At 34.6% G+C, this 19,429-nt stretch overlaps 1 protein-coding gene across 2 annotated transcripts in view; it reads left to right on the top strand.

Moving 5' to 3' along the window:
- The window catches only part of LOC142238907 (uncharacterized), a 50,913-nt gene that overhangs the window by 9,071 nt on the left and 22,413 nt on the right, over positions 1-19,429 (top strand). For both annotated transcript variants that reach the window (XM_075310639.1, XM_075310638.1), the window contains one exon: positions 7,501-7,834. In XM_075310639.1, coding sequence (XP_075166754.1) covers positions 7,501-7,834 — 334 coding nt within the window. The remainder of the gene's footprint in view (positions 1-7,500; positions 7,835-19,429) is intronic.

Genomic DNA, 19,429 nt, shown 5'->3' with positions numbered 1-19,429 from the left:
TGTAGTAGGGAAAGTTGTTTGGGAATGTATGGGAAAGTAGGGAACTTTTTTTGTCCTTGTAGGGTAAACCGAACATTTTCCGTGGCAACATTGACTATGAGCTATAGCAAAGATAATTGAGAAGAAGATGCAGTCTTGTCATAGCAAAACTGAAGCACCAGAGGACTCTGCCAACAAAATATCATAAAGTTTGCGTCGACGTGTCTCTCAAATGTACTGCCGTTTGCGTCGGAAAATATCATAACTTTTGTGTTTTTCATAAATTTCTGAATAAAAACCCACAAAAGCTATACCAAAACAATTGTAGAAAATTAAAATAAAACTTATGTGTATTTTAAAGCGAATATTCATTATGATTTTATGTGAATATTGCCGTTTTGAATTTATTCCTGGGCAGAGCTGCTCTTGAAAAAATTGACAAATAAAACAATTTTTTTCTCATAGCCCTCTACACCTTGACATTTGTTTTCTCTTTATAAGAGCACAATGCTTAATCTTGTTATACTCAATTATCTTTGGCTATAGTCAGATTGACACAAAGCACCCATAGACATGTAACCCTTAATTTTCTTAAATATGCAACTGCGGTTTTTCTCCCAGACCTATATGTTACCCCACAAATGCTTACGATTACTAATTTTGTAATGGTGGTTTAGGGTATGATATAGTCGGCCCCGCCCGACTTTATACTTTACTTACTTGTTTTTATTTAAAGAAATCTTCATTTAAAGAAAGTTTATAATTTTCGTTTTGAAACTTTTTTTCCATCAAATTAGGATTAGAATTCTTGACATTTGCAATATTAAACACACATTTCTCTAAACGAAAGAAATTTTATTTTTTTTTATTAAATTTCGGACAAGAATTTTAGGAATTTGCGTCCCTCGGTTATAGTCCTATGTCTTCGAAGTAATTTTTTTTTTGGCACAAGGACTAACGCTATTGAATTTAGGTTAGGTTAGGTTAGGTTAGGTGGCAGCTTGATGTATTAGGCTCACTAAGACTATTCAGTCCATTGTGATACCACATTGGTGAACTTCTCTCTTATCACTGAGTGCTGCCCGATTCCATGTTAAGCTCAATGAAAAGGGACCTCCTTTTTATAGCCGCACACATTCCACATTGCAGTGAAACCACTTAGAGAAGTTTTAAAACCCTCAGAAATGTCACCAGCATTACTGAGGTGGGATAATCCAACGCTGAAAAACTTTTTTTTGGTGTTCGGTCGAAACAGGAATCGAACCCACGACCTTGTGTATGCAAGGCGGGCATGCTAACCATTGCACCACGGTCGTTCCCAATATTGGTGGTAATTCCGAAACGTGCGTCCATCCAACCATCTTGCAGTCTATAGGGCTTTGCCCAAATAAATTTGACAAACATTCTTTTCCTCTGGTGGTTAAGCTACACTTGTAGTTTAGCCAATGCATGGTTTTAAGTTGAAGCTTCCGTAGCCTCGGGGTCCAGACACCACCTACAAATATCATCATTCGCTAGACCGATCCTTACAATGTGTTTTTCCAGAGTGTTGTGTCCTGTTATGATGCCTGTTACCGACCTCACATCCTCTCTTTGCAATGACATCAGGATTTCAGAGTTCCTAATTAGAGGTGTGCGCGTGACTGAAATTTCACTCACACTCAGGCACATTCACGAAGCAAAATGTTTATTCACGCACGCTCACGCACGATACGTGTTGTAGCCAATGCCATTCATGCATATTCACGAAATGAAAACCAGTACTCACGCACGCTCACGCACGAACTACTTTTAAGGTGATTCGTGATTCACGAGCCTCACGACATTTTCCAAACGGAAATCAGCAAAGGTAACAAACTCCAAAAGTAGAATATAGTTCGAGAGCTAAATTAATTTCAGTTAACATACGAGTATGAATTAAATCTTGATTTTTTCGTGAGCGTGACTTTGCAGAAATTTTATTCACGCACATTCACGAAGCGATTTTATTTCTCACGCACACGCACGACATATTTATTTTAGTCCCATTCACGCACATTCACGAGACTTGCTTTGGATTTTGTTCAAGACTCACGTGATTCACGTGTGAATCACGCGTGTCACGAGAATTTCGTGTCACGCGCACACCTCTATTCCTAATATTATACTCGTTCCATACCAGTTTCGTTGATTCACAGACTATAGATGAAGCCCATCGTAAATCTTCATATTTGCTATTGATCCCGTAAATAAACAAAGAAAGCCGACGAAAAACGTACGAAATGACGTTATCCGTGCCACCTGCGCCTTCCTTAGCCAGTGCATATGGCTCTTCATTCCCAGTTATGTCATAATGTACAGGTACCCAGCACAGAGTTACATTATGCTATTCAGTGAGAAGCGTAACCTATCTACGACAGCGGCTGACTACCTTCGACCTTATGTTCGTATTGCCCAGGGCCTTTATAGCTGTCTGACTATCGATGAAAATGCTGATATTGCATCTAAATAACGGCCTCATCGATAGAAGATCCGCAGCTTTTTCAATAGCAAATATTTCAGCCTGACAAATGCTGCATTTATCGTCCAACTTAAAGGACTCCTTAACAGAGAATGAAGCCGCCGAGTCGCGCCGCCGATTTTAGCCGACGCCGACTAGTTTTTACCAGTCGAAGCCGTCGCCGAATTTGTCGACTCATCTCGACTCAAAGTACGCCGCCAATTAATCAAAAATATTGATTTGAATCAGAAAAAAATATTAATGATGGTTGCATTTTTTGTCAAAATGTTTAACTTTCCACCCAAATTCAGTCAGTATCAAGTTGCTATAATAATTTTGCAAAAATTTGGCTCAGAACCTTTGAATTATGTGTAAATGTGATTGTAAGATAAGTTGTACAAATAATCTCATTACCATTCGGATAACATCAAATTGATTTTATTATGGATAATTGTCCGCCGTCGATAAGACAAATTTATATCGGCTTAGCCATCAAGACGCAGCCGCCGGAGGCAAAAAATTAGTATTAGCCCCCGCCGACAAAAATGGGTCGGCTTCATTCTCTGCTCCTTAAGTTCCAACTCCTTACAGTAAATTCCGCTGCCTGTACCCTGGGCCATTTTCGAGCCGTCCGTATAGATGTATCCTATTTTCGTCCCAGTCCTCTATGCTCGGGATAATTGAAACCAGGTTATTCTCATACATATGCCGTGTCGTCATGTAGTCAGTTCCCATATATCGTCCGGCATAAAGGGTGATACGGCCAAAATTTGGTCAAGGGAAAACGCGTGTAAATCGGTGAAATCGTTTATTTAAAAAATCAAATTAAATTTCTTTTTCAAGTTCAATTAGTATAAAATTCAGGAAAAAATATTCAGTTAGGCTTTCGCTTTTCCAAATCTGAATTGTCGAGCCTCATGCTTGACACCTGCCATCAGCTTTTGTACAGCCACCTTGTCCACCTTCTTCGCCGCAGAAAGCCAGTTTGCCTTGAACTGCGGCTCGTCCTTAGCAGTTTTTTTGGTCTTCTTTAGGTTCCGCTTGACAATAGCCCAGTATTTCTCAATTGGGCGGAGCTCTGGCATGTTGGGAGGGTTCTTGTCCTTGGGAACCACCTGCACGTTGTTGGCGGCGTACCACTCCATGGCCTTTTTACCGTAATGACAAGATGCCAAATCCGGCCAAAACAGTACGGAACATCCGTATTTCTTCAGGAAAGGCAGCAGACGTTTATTCAAACACTCTTTCAGGTAAATTTCTTGGTTGACAGTCCCGGAAGCTATGAAAATGCTGCTTTTCAAGCCACAGGTACAGATGGCTTGCCAAACCAGATATTTCTTTGTGAACTTTGACAGTTTTATGTGCTTTGAAAATATCTGCTACCTTTCCCCTTCTTTTTGCCGTATAAAACTCCTGTCCCGGAAGCTGCTTGTAGTCGGCTTTGACGTAGGTTTCGTCGTCCATTACCACGCAGTCAAACTTCGTCAGCATCGTCGTGTACAGCCTCCGGGATCGCGCTTTGGCCGTCGTATTTTGTTTATCATCGCGATTTGTAGTCACTACCCTCTTGTAAGTCGATAGTCCGGCTCGTTTTTTGGCTCGATGCACGGTTTTAGGCGATACACCCAGCTTATTTGCGGAGAGAGAGGTTAGGGTTTCGCTTGAAACTACCGGTAACTCTCTTTGTCGTCTCAGCGTCTTCCGGTTTTCGATTCCCCCCCGATCCAGACTTCCTGGCTGTCGACAAACGTTCCCCAAACACTTTAATTACATTTGTAACGGTTGATTTGGCAACTTTTAGCGATTTTGCCAGCTTTGCGTGCGAGTAGCTTGGATTTTCGCGATGCGCGAGCAAAATTTTGATACGCTGCTCTTCTTGCTTGGACGGCATTTTGACAACTGAAGAGTGATTTCCAAAATCAAAATAGGAGCAACATTCTACACACACACCTTCAAAATGAGGGGTGTTCAGGTTTTTTAAAGGCAAAATTGAAAGAAATACGTCAAGTTTATATTGACCAAATTTTGACCGTATCACCCTTTATTATGTAAAGGTACATATTTTTCAATGACAAAAATATGTATACTTCATTTGTAATATTAAAATTTCCATTCATATTATGTACACATTCATAGTCAATGAAAACCTGTATTTTTGAATTTATGAATTGTTTTCATATAATTTATGAAACCATGTGTTTGGAAAATTTTTGTGAACAAATATTGATCTAAGACCCCATACAGTATATATATTCTTGGTCGCGGTAAAATTCTGAGTAAATCTAGCTATGTCCGTCCGTCCGTCCGGCTGTCTGTGGAATTCACGCTAACTTCCGAACGGAACAAGCTATCGCCTTGAAACTTGGAACAATTAGTTGTTATTGATGTAGGTCAGATGGTATTGAAAACGGGCCATATCGGACCATACGTTTACGTATAGACCCCATATAAACCGATCCCCAGATTTGACCTCGGAGCCTCTTGGAAGAGCAAATTTCATACGTGGTGTTAGTATATGGTCTCTAACAACCATGCAAACATTGGATCATATCGATCCATATTTATATATAGCCCCCATATAAACCGATCCCCAGATTTGACCTCCGGAGCCTCTTGGAGGAGCAAATTTCATCTGATCCAGTTGAAATTTTGTACATGGTGTTAGTATATGGTCTCTAACAACCATGCCAAAATTGGTCCATGCAACCATGCAAAAATTGGTCCACATCGGTCCATAATTACATATAGCCCCAATATAAACAGATCCCCCGATTTGGCTTGCGGAGCCTCTAAGAGCAGCAAATTTCATCCGATCCGGCTGAAATTTGGTACATGGTGTTAGTATATGGTATATAATGACCATGCAAAAATTGGTCTACATCGTATATAGCCCCCATATAAACCGATCACCAGATTTGAACTCCGGAGCCTCTTGGAAGACCAAAATTCATCTGATTCAGTTGAAATTTTGTACGTGGTGTTAATATATGGCCTCAAACACCCGTGCAAAAATTGGTCGAAATCGGTCCATAACTATATATAGGCCCCATATAAACCGATCCCCAGATTTGACCTTCGGATCCCCTCGGAAGAGCAAGATTCATCGGATTCTGTTGAAATTTGGTACGTGATGTTAGTATATGGTATCGAACAACCATGCAGGTATTGGTTCATATCAGTCCATAATTATATATAGCCCCCATATAAACCGATCCCTAGATTTGACCTCCGGTGCCTTTTGGAGAAGCAAAATTCATCCGATCTGGTTGAAATTTGGTACGTGGTGGTAGTATATGATATTTAACAACCATGTCAAAAGTGGTCCATATCAGTCCATAATCATTTATAGCCCCCATATAAACCGATCCCGAGATTTGGTTTTGGAGCCTCTTGGAGGAGCAAATTTCATCCGAGTCAGTTGAAATTTGGTACATTGTGCTAATATGTGGCCGTTAACAACCATGCCTAACTAGGTCCATATCGGTCTATAGTTGTGTATAGCCCTCAGATAAATCGATCCCCAATCACACAAAAATTGGTCCATATCAAGTTCATAATTGTATATAGCCCCCATATTTCAATTCTGGCTCTCTACCACGTATGGACTAACTCACAATTTTGAAAAAGATGTTAAGAAGTTTTAAGATATCACAACCCAAGTAATTCGATTGTGGATGACAGTCTTTCGTAGAAGTTTCTACGCAATCCATGGTGGATGGTACATAAGATTCGGCCTGGCCAAACTTACGGCCGTATATACTTGTTTATAACTACAAATCTACTCACCAAATTTTGTGAAGCTAACTTGTTGGAAAACATTTTTTGCCGCTAAAATCATGATTTAGCCCAAATTTGGATGTATTAGCCAATCTTACTTAGTCTAACATATAGCTCTTACATAAATATATAGTAAGATTTTAACAAATTTTTATACATTAACCACAATAATTGAGCGATTTCCTCTTTTCTAATAGATGCCATGCCAATTTCATAAAACTAAGTAAATAGTTTTCGACAAATTAAAGAAAATTTTATAGGTATTATTACACGCAGAGAAGGAATATGATCACCTCAAACATGTTTCAAGAGCAAAATGTTATTTTTGTATGGTGACCAGGTAACATGTTTGCACTAAAATGTTATTTTCTCGTCAAATATAACCTGCTTGCCGAAATCAGATACATGATTTCCGAGCAAATAACATGGTTGCGAAAACCATGTTACATGGTCACCACCCAAAAATAACATTTTGCTCTTAAAACATGTTTGAGGTGATCATATTCCTTCTCTGGGTGTACTTTTCACTTGTTAAAGAAATTTCGTAGTTTGAAGGAAAATATTGGAGTTCAAAATTGCAAAAATGGCTTTAGTACCATATTTACATTCCAAAGTGCGCTAAGTCTAAAAAGTGAATTTTACAGGAAACAAGTTCATAGTTTTGTTTTTTGAAATTTCTCAAAACCCGTATAAGATATTTTCGGTCTTAAAATCATATTTTTATAATTTTTTTTAGTATGTACGAACTCAAAATAGTGATAATAGACCATGGCTAAAAATTACTTAGGTCACTTTAGACCGAACAAAGCTTTTTGGATTGGACATTTTTTAAAACTTTAATAACAGGCTAAGTACAATATTAACCATAACTTTTGATAGAAGTGTCCAATAAATTCCAAATTTTGACAGGATGCAATTCACATAAATCCGAATAAAAAACAGCGAACTCCATCAAAACATGTAAGTCGACTTAGCGTACTCTGGAATGAGGCCATCGATATGAAGTTCAAGATAGGAGCAATTTTTTTGAAATTTGGGAGACACGAATTTAGTAAATCTTGCATGCTTCCCAAATAAATCGACGTTTCAAATATTGAATACTTAAAAAAAAAAAAAAACAAAATTTATGAAAAATCTCTGGTCTCCTTAATAGTACAACATATCAAACAAAACCATTTGTAGCATTACAAAAAACGACATTTTCCAATTTTTTCAAAACTCTATTCATTTCTTCTTACTTATCTACCCCCCAACGAACTATACAGCCATGAGGATGAAGATACCATCTCTTTGGAAAATCTACTACCATGTGATCATACCGAAATCTATTCATCACGTAAAATCAGTTACATTATTGATGAGCTATTGCAAACCGAAGGAAATTACATCAATAATTTGAAAAAAGGAATGCAGAATTATGGTGATTTGGATAAATATGACAAATTGCCCGATACGTTAAAGGGTGATGAGATGAAACAGCAATTGCTGGGTAATATTGGAGAAATTTTGGAATTGCATGAGAAACAAATTCTGCCACTGATGCTGGGTAATCAGAGGGATTTGAAGACAATGTTCGATGAGATGAGCTCATCCATTGATGTAAGTATTTCTTTTTATACATTTTTTTAGCAAAGTTTGCACTTTTCATTGATTGATTATTATTGATTTTATGGATTTTATTAGAATTTTTATATTTATTTAAATAATTTTGAACACCTGTTGCTAATGCCAAATGCTCACGCTGGCAATGTGTGAATATTTGAATTTAATTTTAAAATATAGAAAAAAATAAGTGAAGAAACTGAAATATATTTTTCTTTGTTTTTTTTTTTCTTTCTAAATAATAAAAAATCATTTTAATGATTTTTTGTTGTTGCAAAATATTTGTGAGAATTTTTGTTGTTTGTTTGTATCTCTTGCTATTGTTTAATGCTAATGAGCGAATGTCTGTGTCGTACGTCATTTCCAAATTATTTAAGGTAGCTTAGTTTCATGCTAATGAAAAATATATTGAATACATCATCATCATTACCTTAACTTATGTTGAATTTTCTGTCTTCAACAATTTAGAGGTTGGCTAGTAAAGTGTTTAGAAATATTAATGTGTTAAACATAATTTATTATGTTAAATCGTGACACTATAAATAAGTGAGAAGAAATTGTTCTATTCAGTTTTAAAGCTTTCGAGTTTATTATACCCTCCACCATAGGATCGGGGGGTATATTAACTTTGTCATTCCGTTTGTAACACAACGAAATATTGCTCTAAGACCCCATAAAGTATATATATTCTGGGCCGTGGTGAAGTGGTGGATCTAAGCATGTACGTCCGTCCGTGTGAGAAATCACGCTAACTTCCGAACGAAACAAGCTATCGACTTGAAACTTGGCACTAGTAGTTGTTATTGATGTAGGTCGGATGGTATTGCAAATGGGCCATATCGGACCACTTTTACGTATTCATCCGATCCGGTTGAAATTTGGTACATGATGTTAGTATATGCTCTTGCAAAAATTGGTCCATATCAGTCCATAATTATAAAGGGTGATTTGTTAAGAGCTTGATAACTTTTTTTTTAAAAAAAACGCATAAAATTTGCAAAATCTCATCGGTTCTTTATTTGAAACGTTAGATTGGTCCATGACATTTACTTTTTGAAGATAATTTCATTTAAATGTTGACCGCGGCTGCGTCTTAGGTGGTCCATTCGGAAAGTCCAATTTTGGGCAACTTTTTCGAGCATTTCGGCCGGAATAGCCCGAATTTCTTCGGAAATGTTGTCTTCCAAAGCTGGAATAGTTGCTGGCTTATTTCTGTAGACTTTAGACTTGACGTAGCCCCACAAAAAATAGTCTAAAGGCGTCAAATCGCATGATCTTGGTGGCCAACTTACCGGTCCATTTCTTGAGATGAATTGTTCTCCGAAGTTTTCCCTCAAAATGGCCATAGAATCGCGAGCTGTGTGGCATGTAGCGCCATCTTGTTGAAACCACATGTCAACCAAGTTCAGTTCTTCCATTTTTGGCAACAAAAAGTTTGTTAGCATCGAACGATAGCGATCGCCATTCACCGTAACGTTGCGTCCAACAGCATCTTTGAAAAAATACGGTCCAATGATTCCACCAGCGTACAAACCACACCAAACAGTGCATTTTTCGGGATGCATGGGCAGTTCTTGAACGGCTTCTGGTTGCTCTTCACTCCAAATGCGGCAATTTTGCTTATTTACGTAGCCATTCAACCAGAAATGAGCCTCATCGCTGAACAAAATTTGTCGATAAAAAAGCGGATTTTCTGCCACTGATTTTGGTAATAAAATTCAATGATTTGCAAGCGTTGCTCGTTAGTAAGTCTATTCATGATGAAATGTCAAAGCATACTGAGCATCTTTCTCTTTGACATCATGTCTGAAATCCCACGTGATCTGTCAAATACTAATGCATGAAAATCCTAACCTCAAAAGAATCACCCTTTATATAGCCCCCATATAAACCCCCAGATTTGGCTTGCGAAGCCTCTAAGAGAAGCAAATTTCATCCGATCCGGCTGAAATTTGGTACATGGTGTTAGTATATGGTCTCTAACAACCGTGCAAAAATTGGTCCGCATCGGTCCATAATTATATATAGCACCCATATAAACCGAACCCCAGATTTGGTTTGCGGAGCCTCGAAGAGAAGCAAGTTTCATCTGCTTCGGTTGAAATTTGGTTCGTGGTGTTAGTATATGGTCTCTAACTACCATGCAAAATTCGCATCGGTCCATAATTATATATAGCACCCATATAAACCGATCCCTCGACTTGACTTGCGGAGCCTCTAAAAGAAACATATTTCATCCGATCCGGCTGAAATTTGGTACATGGTGTTAGTATATGGTCTTTAACAACCATGCAAAAATTGGTCCGCATCGGTCCATAATTATATATATCCCCCATTTAAACCGATTCCCAGATTTGACCTCCAGAGCCTCATGGATTAGCAAAATTCATCCGATCCGATTGAAATTTGGTATATCGTGTTAGTATATGGTCTCTATCAACCATGCAGGAATTGGTCCATATCGGTTCATAATTATATATAGCCCCCATATAAACCGATCCCCAGATTTGACCTCCGAAGCCTCATGGATGAGCAAAATTCATTCGGTTCGGTTGAAATTTGGTTCGTGGTGTTAGTATATGGTCTCTAACAACCATGCGAAACTTGGTCCATAGCGGTCTTCATTATATATAACCCCCATTTAAATCGATCCCCAGATGTGACCTCCGGAGCTCTTGGAGGAGCAAAATTCATCCGGTCCGGTTGAAATTAGGTATGTGGAAAATTTGGTACATTGCTCTAGAATATGGCCGCTAACGACCATGCCAAAATTGGTCCATATCGGTCTATAGAAAATTTTGTCAAAATTTTATTTCTATAGAAAATTTTGTCAAAATTTTATTTTTATAGAAAATTTTGTCAAAATTTTATTGATATAGAATATTTGTTCAAAATTTTATTTCTATAGAAAATTTTGTCAAGCTGTGTTACGTATTTAATCGGCCTTTTTTTGTTTAATATATACCCCGTATGGACTAACTTACAATTGAGAAGACGGTGTTGAGAAGTATTAAGATACCCTGCCATCGGCAAGAGTTACCGCAACCCAAATAATTCGATTGTGGATGACAGTCTTTAGTACCAGTTTCTATGCAATCCATGGTGGAGGGTACATAAGATTCGGCCTGGCCGAACTTACGGCCGTATATACTTGTTTTATTTTAATTTAATTAATTTTGTTTGCGGGTGAGGATGGTAAAATGCTTTGTGCAACTGACAGTGCTTCCACATGTCGTGTGCCGGACTCCGTCTCAGTTGATGACACCAGCCAGATCCATGTCGGCCTTCTTCCAACATCCCAGTGCCTCTTATTCAGTATCATTCTGTTGACTATATTTCAAGGGGAGATACGACCGATCACATTCTCCACTTCCCTGTGTCGTTCTATCGATCGGCTACATTTGAAAAAGGTGTGGTCTGCATCATCAACAATTTCTGCATCCTCGAATATGCCCGTATTCGTACTGCATTTCCCCACATGGTTCACATATTTACGAAAATAGCCGTGGCCATATAGTACCTGGGTTATGTAGTAGTTCACTTCGCCGTGTTTTCTGTATCGCCATACCCGGCTATCTGTTATAAGTCGATGTGTCCATCTGCCTCTTCTTTAGTTTCTCTAGCGTTTTTGCCATTTCTCTATTGTTTGTCGTTGGATGTCTTCTCTCGCTATCACTAGTTCGGCTTCTCCCGGTACTGTGCGGTACCCTGGTGTAACCTTTAGGGCAGAGATCTGCCATTGTACGATTAATGTCGGCGCCCAGATTTAAGATCCATATAGGTGTATGCTGTCTATTGTCTCCTTGGGTACTTTCTTTTTACTTGGTAGCGGTCCTCCAATATTTGCCATAGGACGGCTCAACCGAGCCATTATCGTGGCAGTTTTTGTCATTTTATACTTTATCTGTTTGAAATACGTTAGTTTTGTGTCTAATCCTAGCGCCAAGTACTTGATTGACGATCTTGTACTTATACCAACGTCGTCTATAATCAACTCTATTTCTAGAGGCAAATGTCGCCTTGTCAGCAATAATAATAGGACCTCTTATTCTGATAATCTCATGTTTGCTATGTACTTCTCTTTTGGCGAGCAGTAGTTCGCAAAAATCCTCGCGGAATCATTTACTTCTATGTCATTTCTTGAGTTGTACAGAGTTTTGGGGATTGACACAAGACCTTTCGGGTACTTGTGTTCAGATCCAGGTCGGTGGCTAATCTGAATGTCGTATCAGATGAACCTACATTGCCAACTTAATGGTTACGTGACACAGAGCGTTCGTCAAGCCCTGTCAGGGGTTTAACGGGTCGGAGGCAGTTGTGACATTAGCCTGAAAGCCATTTCCCTGAGATTTCACTCCCAGGTAACATAATGCCTCAACTTGCCGATGGCAAGGTATCTTAAAACTTCTTAACACCGTCTTCTAAATTGCAAGTTAGTCCATATATTAAACCAAAAAAGGCCGACTAAATACGTATATAATTCAGTTTGACAAAATTTTCTATAGAAATAAATTTTTGAAAAAAAATTTCTAAAGTAATAACAATGACAATATTTTCTATAGAAATAAATTTAAGAAAATCTAAAGCAATAAAATTTTGAAAAAAAATTTCTAAAGCAATAAAATTTTGACAAAATTTTCTATAGAAATTTTGGTAGATTATTTTTGGGGGTCGGCTATTTATAACTATAGGTCGATATGGACCAATTTTGGCATGGTTGTTAATTATGGACCGGTATGGACTAATTCCTGCATGGTTGTTAGCGACCATATACTAACACCACGTACCAAATTTCTACCGAATCGGATGAATTTTGCTCATCCATGAGGCTCCGGAGTTCAAATCTGGGGATCGGTTTATATGGGGGCTATATATAATTATTGACCGATATGTACTAATTTTTGCATGGTTGTTAGAGACTAACACCATGATCGCATGAAATTTGCTTCTCTTACAGGTTCCGCAAGCCAAATCTGAGGATCGGTGTATATGGGGGCTATATATAATTATGGACAGATGTGGACCAATTTTTGCATGGTTGTTAGAAACCATATACTACCACCACTTACCAAATTTCAACCGGATCGGATAAATTTTGCTCCTCCAAGAGGCTCCGTAGGCCAAATCTGTGGGATCGGTTTAAATGGGGGTTAAATATAATTATGGACCCGTGTGGAGCAATTTTTGCATGGTTGTTAGAGACCATATACTAACACCATGTACCAAATTTCAACCGGATCGGATGAATTTTGCTCCTCCAAGAGGCTCCGCATGCCAAATCTGAGCGTCGGTTTATATGGGGGCTATACGTAAAAGTGGTCCGATATGGCCCAGTTGCAATACCATCCGACCTACATGAATAACAACTACTTGTGCCAAGTTTCAAGTCGATAGCTTGTTTCGTTTCGGAAGTTAGCGTGATTTCAACGGACGGACGGACGGACATGCTTAGATCGACTCAGAATTTCAGCAGGACCCGGAATATATATACTTTATGGGGTCTTAGAGCAATATTTCGATGTGTTATAAACGGAATGACAAAGTTAATATACCCCCATTCTATGATGGAGGGTATAACAAAATAAAAATTAAAATGAAATACAATTTTCGTTAATTTAGGAATAATAGAAACTCTTCAATTAGTACTAGAACTTCAATTTGATTTGTTCCTACCAAATTTTATTTTTCTGCGTGTACTTTCCATTGTCATACCGCTAATGTTTCATGGTAATTAGCGTATGTCTACGATATACGTCATGCAGCTGAGGTTCGTGATGCTGCAACTATATTTAAATCATCACCTTCTGATTGATTTCTTCTAAACAAGATTGCGACTAACGATAAACTTAACAATAAATACTGCATTATTAATTAGTAAATAAATTTGCATTATTTGAAACATAGTTTAAAATAGTGAGACAATATTTTCTCCATTCTCAAATATAACTGGGAACTAAAATGAAAAATTATAATTAATTTTCTTTATTGTTTAATCATTGAATAGCGGTACTCTACTCCTGTTATCAGACGAATTAAAAAAATTCACCATAGTGGAAAATAATGTCATTATTCCTATAAATAGCTTATGATTAATTCTTTTTGTTTCTAGTCTATTTTATAATAGATTAATTTTTTTTTGTAGATTAGAAAAAAAAAAATATGAAATATTGACATATTTCACCCTACGTGATGAATTCAAATGTAAAAGCTTAGGTGAAGTTAGCTAGAAATTAATAAAATGTAGTTATAGCTACAGGCTTTCACATAATAAAATAATTAATTTTTTAAAAAAGTAACACAAACTATTGACTTTGAAAATAATTTTTCCTTGAAGAAAAAAAAAATATATATATATATATTTATAAAGGGTGATTTGTTAAGAGCTTGATAACTTTTTTTTTTAAAAAAACGCATAAAATTTGCAAAATCTCATCGGTTCTTTATTTGAAACGTTAGATTGGTCCATGACATTTACTTTTTGAAGATAATTTCATTTAAATGTTGACCGCGGCTGCGTCTTAGGTGGTCCATTCGGAAGTCCAATTTTGGGCAACTTTTTCGAGCATTTCGGCCGGAATAGCCCGAATTTCTTCGGAAATGTTGTCTTCCAAAGCTGGAATAGTTGCTGGCTTATTTCTGTAGACTTTAGACTTGACGTAGCCCCACAAAAAATAGTCTAAAGGCGTCAAATCGCATGATCTTGGTGGCCAACTTACCGGTCCATTTCTTGAGATGAATTGTTCTCCGAAGTTTTCCCTCAAAATGGCCATAGAATCGCGAGCTGTGTGGCATGTAGCGCCATCTTGTTGAAACCACATGTCAACCAAGTTCAGTTCTTCCATTTTTGGCAACAAAAAGTTTGTTAGCATCGAACGATAGCGATCGCCATTCACCGTAACGTTGCGTCCAACAGCATCTTTGAAAAAATACGGTCCAATGATTCCACCAGCGTACAAACCACACCAAACAGTGCATTTTTCGGGATGCATGGGCAGTTCTTGAACGGCTTCTGGTTGCTCTTCACTCCAAATGCGGCAATTTTGCTTATTTACGTAGCCATTCAACCAGAAATGTGCCTCATCGCTGAACAAAATTTGTCGATAAAAAAGCGGATTTTCTGCCAACTTTTCTAGGGCCCATTCACTGAAAATTCGACGTTGTGGCAGATCGTTCGGCTTCAGTTCTTGCACGAGCTGTATTTTATACGGTTTTACACCAAGATCTTTGCGTAAAATCTTCCATGTGGTCGAATAACACAAACCCAATTGCTGCGAACGGCGACGAATCGACATTTCACGGTCTTCAGCAACACTCTCAGAAACAGACGCAATATTCTCTTCTGTACGCACTGTACGCATTCGTGTGGTTGGTTTAATGTCCAATAAAGTAAACTGAGTGCGAAACTTGGTCACAATCGCATTAATTGTTTGCTCACTTGGTCGATTATGTAGACCATAAATCGGACGTAAAGCGCGAAACACATTTCGAACCGAACACTGATTTTGGTAATAAAATTCAATGATTTGCAAGCGTTGCTCGTTAGTAAGTCTATTCATGATGAAATGTCAAAGCATACTGAGCATCTTTCTCTTTGACACCATGTCTGAAATCCCACGTGATCTGCAAATACTAATGCATGAAAATCCTAACCTCAAAAGAATCACCCTTATATATATATATATATATATATATATATATATATATATATATATATATATATATATATATATATATATATATATATATATATATATATATATATATATATATATATATATATATATATATATATATATATATATATATATAAATATATATATATATATAATTAAACTTATTTTATTATATTTTAAGATGTATCACCAATACCATTTTTTTAGTCCAATTTGATTACTATCTTACATGGTCATAACAAATGAGGTGTGAATTTTTTATAATTCGTCAATTAAAATTACGTGGGATAATGCCCATCCCACACCAATTGGAAATTATCTTTAACACTCTAAATCATTAACACTTTGATCAATAAACATTAGATATTAATTTTTGAATTCAAATTAAAAAAAAAAGAAAAAAAAACCAAGACAGGTGTCTAATATCATGGAAGTTCAATGAATTCCTTTATTATTCTCATAATTTATGATTTCTTTAATGTTTTCTTCAATTACTTGAGAGTGTTGTTCTTTAAACCAATAACAAATATTTAAATAATCCAGGCACTTCTAGTTTTTTCCAAAGGAAAGTGGCCTATAAGTTGATTGGATTCGGCTATTGTTTATTTTGTTGTCCTCATTTGTATTCCGGCTAAGATAAATTCATCATAAAAGCAAATAAACTCACATATATTCTACACCATATAGGTATCTTGTCTTATTTGCAGAGACTGCCTTAGGTCTTTGATATTGAATTGAATAAATCACACCTTAAAAAGAGACATTGTCTTTTGCTGCCCTCACGTCCAATTTATGTTTTTAGGGTGCGCCAAAAAATCCATCAAAAAATTATAGACAACAACAAAACAAAATTAATAAAATTTAATGGGGAAATAAATTGAAAAGAACTTATGAAGCAGACACGTCTAGTATGATGTGGAACGTATAACATCATAATTTTGAAATTGTGTCAAATTAAATGTTTAACAATTAAAAAAACAAAAACACACCAATTCGAGAATAATTAAGCAGGAATTAATATCAATTAAATGTACTTTAAATTTATTTCAATTGAAACAAGTATATATGATTGAAAGCTCGACCAGAGCAGAAATTTTTGTAAAAATTTTATTTCTACAGAAAATTTTCGTACAAATTTTATTTCTATAGAAAATTCTGTCAAAATTTTAGTTCTATAAAAAATTTTGTCAAAATTTTATTTCCGGAGAAAATTTTGCAAAAATGTTAACATATACGATCGAAAGCTCGACCCAACCAGATTTTGTCTATGAAAATTTTCGTAAAAATTTTATTTCTACAGAAAATTTTTGTACAAATTTTATTTCTATAGAAAATTTTGTCAAAATTTTAGTTGTATAAAAAATTTTGTCAACATTTTATTTCCCTAGAAAATTTTGTCAAAATTTTATTTCTATGAAAATGTCGCAAAAATGTTATTTCTTTGGAGATTTTTGTCTAAATTTTATTTCTATCCACCAGACCAGATTTTGTCTATGAAAATTTTCGTAAAAATTTTATTTCTACAGAAAATTTTCGTACAAATTTTATTTCTATAAAAAATTTTGTCAAAATTTTATTTCCCTAGAAAATTTTGTCAAAATTTTATTTCTATAGAAAATTTCAAAATTTTATTTTCATAGAAAATTTTGTCAAAATTTTATTTCCATTGAAAAATTTGTTAACATTCCATAGAAAATTTTCTCAAAATTTTATTTCTATAGAAAATTTTGTTACAATTTTAGTTCTATAGAAAATTTTGTGAAAATTTTAGTTCTATAGAAATGTTTGTCAATATTTTTTTACTATAGAACATTTTGTCAATATTTTCTTACTATAGAAAATTTTGTCAAAATTTTATTCCTATAGAAAATTTTTTTAATTTTTTTTCCATAGAAAATTTTGTCAAAATTTTATTTCTATAGAAAATTTTGTAAAAATTTTATTTCTATAGAACATTTTGTCAAAATTTTATTTCATTGTCGTTGTTTTTGATTTCAACTTAAGACCATGCATTGACTAAACTACAAGTGTAGCCAACTGCACTCAAATTGATGATTTGATGGTGGCAAAGGAAAAGAGAAATGTTTGTACGAATTTATTTCGGCAAAAGCCGGCTATCAATATAAAACCTTTTTTCGGAGGGTTCAAGTGTGGTTTATTGTTGGGTTTAATGAACTGCCTGAATTTAATCTGATAATTGGTTGATAGTTTTGCTGCAGGTAGAGGATGCTGATGAGGAATGTGGTAATTCCGAAACGTTCGTCCATCCAACCATCTTGCAGTCTATAGGGCTTTGCCCAAATAAATTTGACAAACATTCTTTTCCTCTGTTGGTTAAGCTACACTTGTAGTTTAGTCAATGTGTGGTTTTAAGCTGAAATCGAAAAAACAACAACAATTATTAAAGAACAAAAACCAACAATAACAAAACAAAACGAATGAAAAAATAAAATTTTGACAAAAGTTTCTATTCAAATAAAATTTTGACGAAATTTCCTATAGAAATAACATTTTAAGAAAATATCTATAGAAATAATTTTATTTTGTGAAAATTTTTATTTCTATAGACAATTTTATCAATTTTTTTTCTATAGAAAAATTTGTCAACATTTTATTTCTATAGAAAATTTTGTCAAAATTGTAATTCTATAGAAAATTTTGTCAAAATTTTATTTCTATAGAAAACTTTGTCAAATTGTTATGTCTTTTGAAAATTTGAACACATTTTTCAGATCACAGTAAAAAAAAATCTTGACAAAAATTCCGATAGAAATAAAATTGTAACAAAATTTCGTATAGAAATAAAATTTTGACAAAATTTTCTATTGAAATAAAATTTTGACAAAAGTTTCTATTAAAATAAAATTTTGACGAAATTTCCTACAGAAATAAAATTTTAACAAAATTTTTATCGAAATAATTTTATTTTGTCAAAATTTTTATTTCTTTAGAAAATTTGTCAAAACTTTGTCAAAATTTTATTTCGATAAAAATTTTGTTAAAATTTTATTTCCCTAGAAAATATAGTCAAAATTTTATTTCTATGGAAAATTTTGTCAAAATTTTATTTCTATAGAAAATTTGGTCAAAATTTTATTTCTATAGAAAGTTTTGTCAATTCTTTTTTTCTATAGAAAATGGTGTCCAAATTTTGTTTCTTTAGGAAATTTTGTAAACATTTTATTTCTATAGAAAATTTTTTCAGAATTTTATTGCTTTAGAAAATTTTTTCACAATTTTAGTTCTAAAGTAATTTTTGTCAAAATTTTATTTCTATAGAAAATTTTGTCAATATTTTATTTCTATAGAAAAATTTGTCAAAATTTTATTTCTAACGAAAATTTTGTCAAAATTTTATTTTTATAGAAAATTTTGTCAGAATTTTATTGCTATAGAATTTTTTTTTTTAATATTAGTTCTATAGTAATTTTTGTGAAAATTTTATTTCTATAGAAAATGTTGTCCAAATTTTATTTCTATAAAAAAATGTCAAAATTTTATTTCTATAGAAAATGTTGTCGAAATTTTATTTCTATTAAAAATTTTGTCAAAATTTTATTGTTTTGAAAATTGTGTCACAATTTTATATTTATAGAAACTTTTGTCAAAATTTTATTTCTATTAAAAATTTTGGAGAATTTTTATTTCTATAGAAAATTTTGTCCAACTTTTAATTATTTTCTGTAGAAAATTTTGTCAAAATTTTATTTATATAGAAAATGTTGTAAAACTTTTATGTCTTTAGAAAATTTGAACACAGCTTTTAGATCACAGTAATACAATTTTGCCGATAGAAATAAAATTGTGACAAAATTTTCTATAGAAATATTTTATTTTGTCAATATTTTTCAAAATTCCATGGAAAATTTTGTCAAAATTTTATTTTCATAGAAAATTTTGTTAAAATTTTATTTCTATA

Source organism: Haematobia irritans, chromosome 5 (genome assembly GCF_050003625.1).
Source record: "Haematobia irritans isolate KBUSLIRL chromosome 5, ASM5000362v1, whole genome shotgun sequence".
Classification (NCBI taxonomy): Eukaryota; Metazoa; Arthropoda; class Insecta; order Diptera; family Muscidae; genus Haematobia; species Haematobia irritans.
This window is presented reverse-complemented; position numbering and strand designations above follow the sequence as displayed.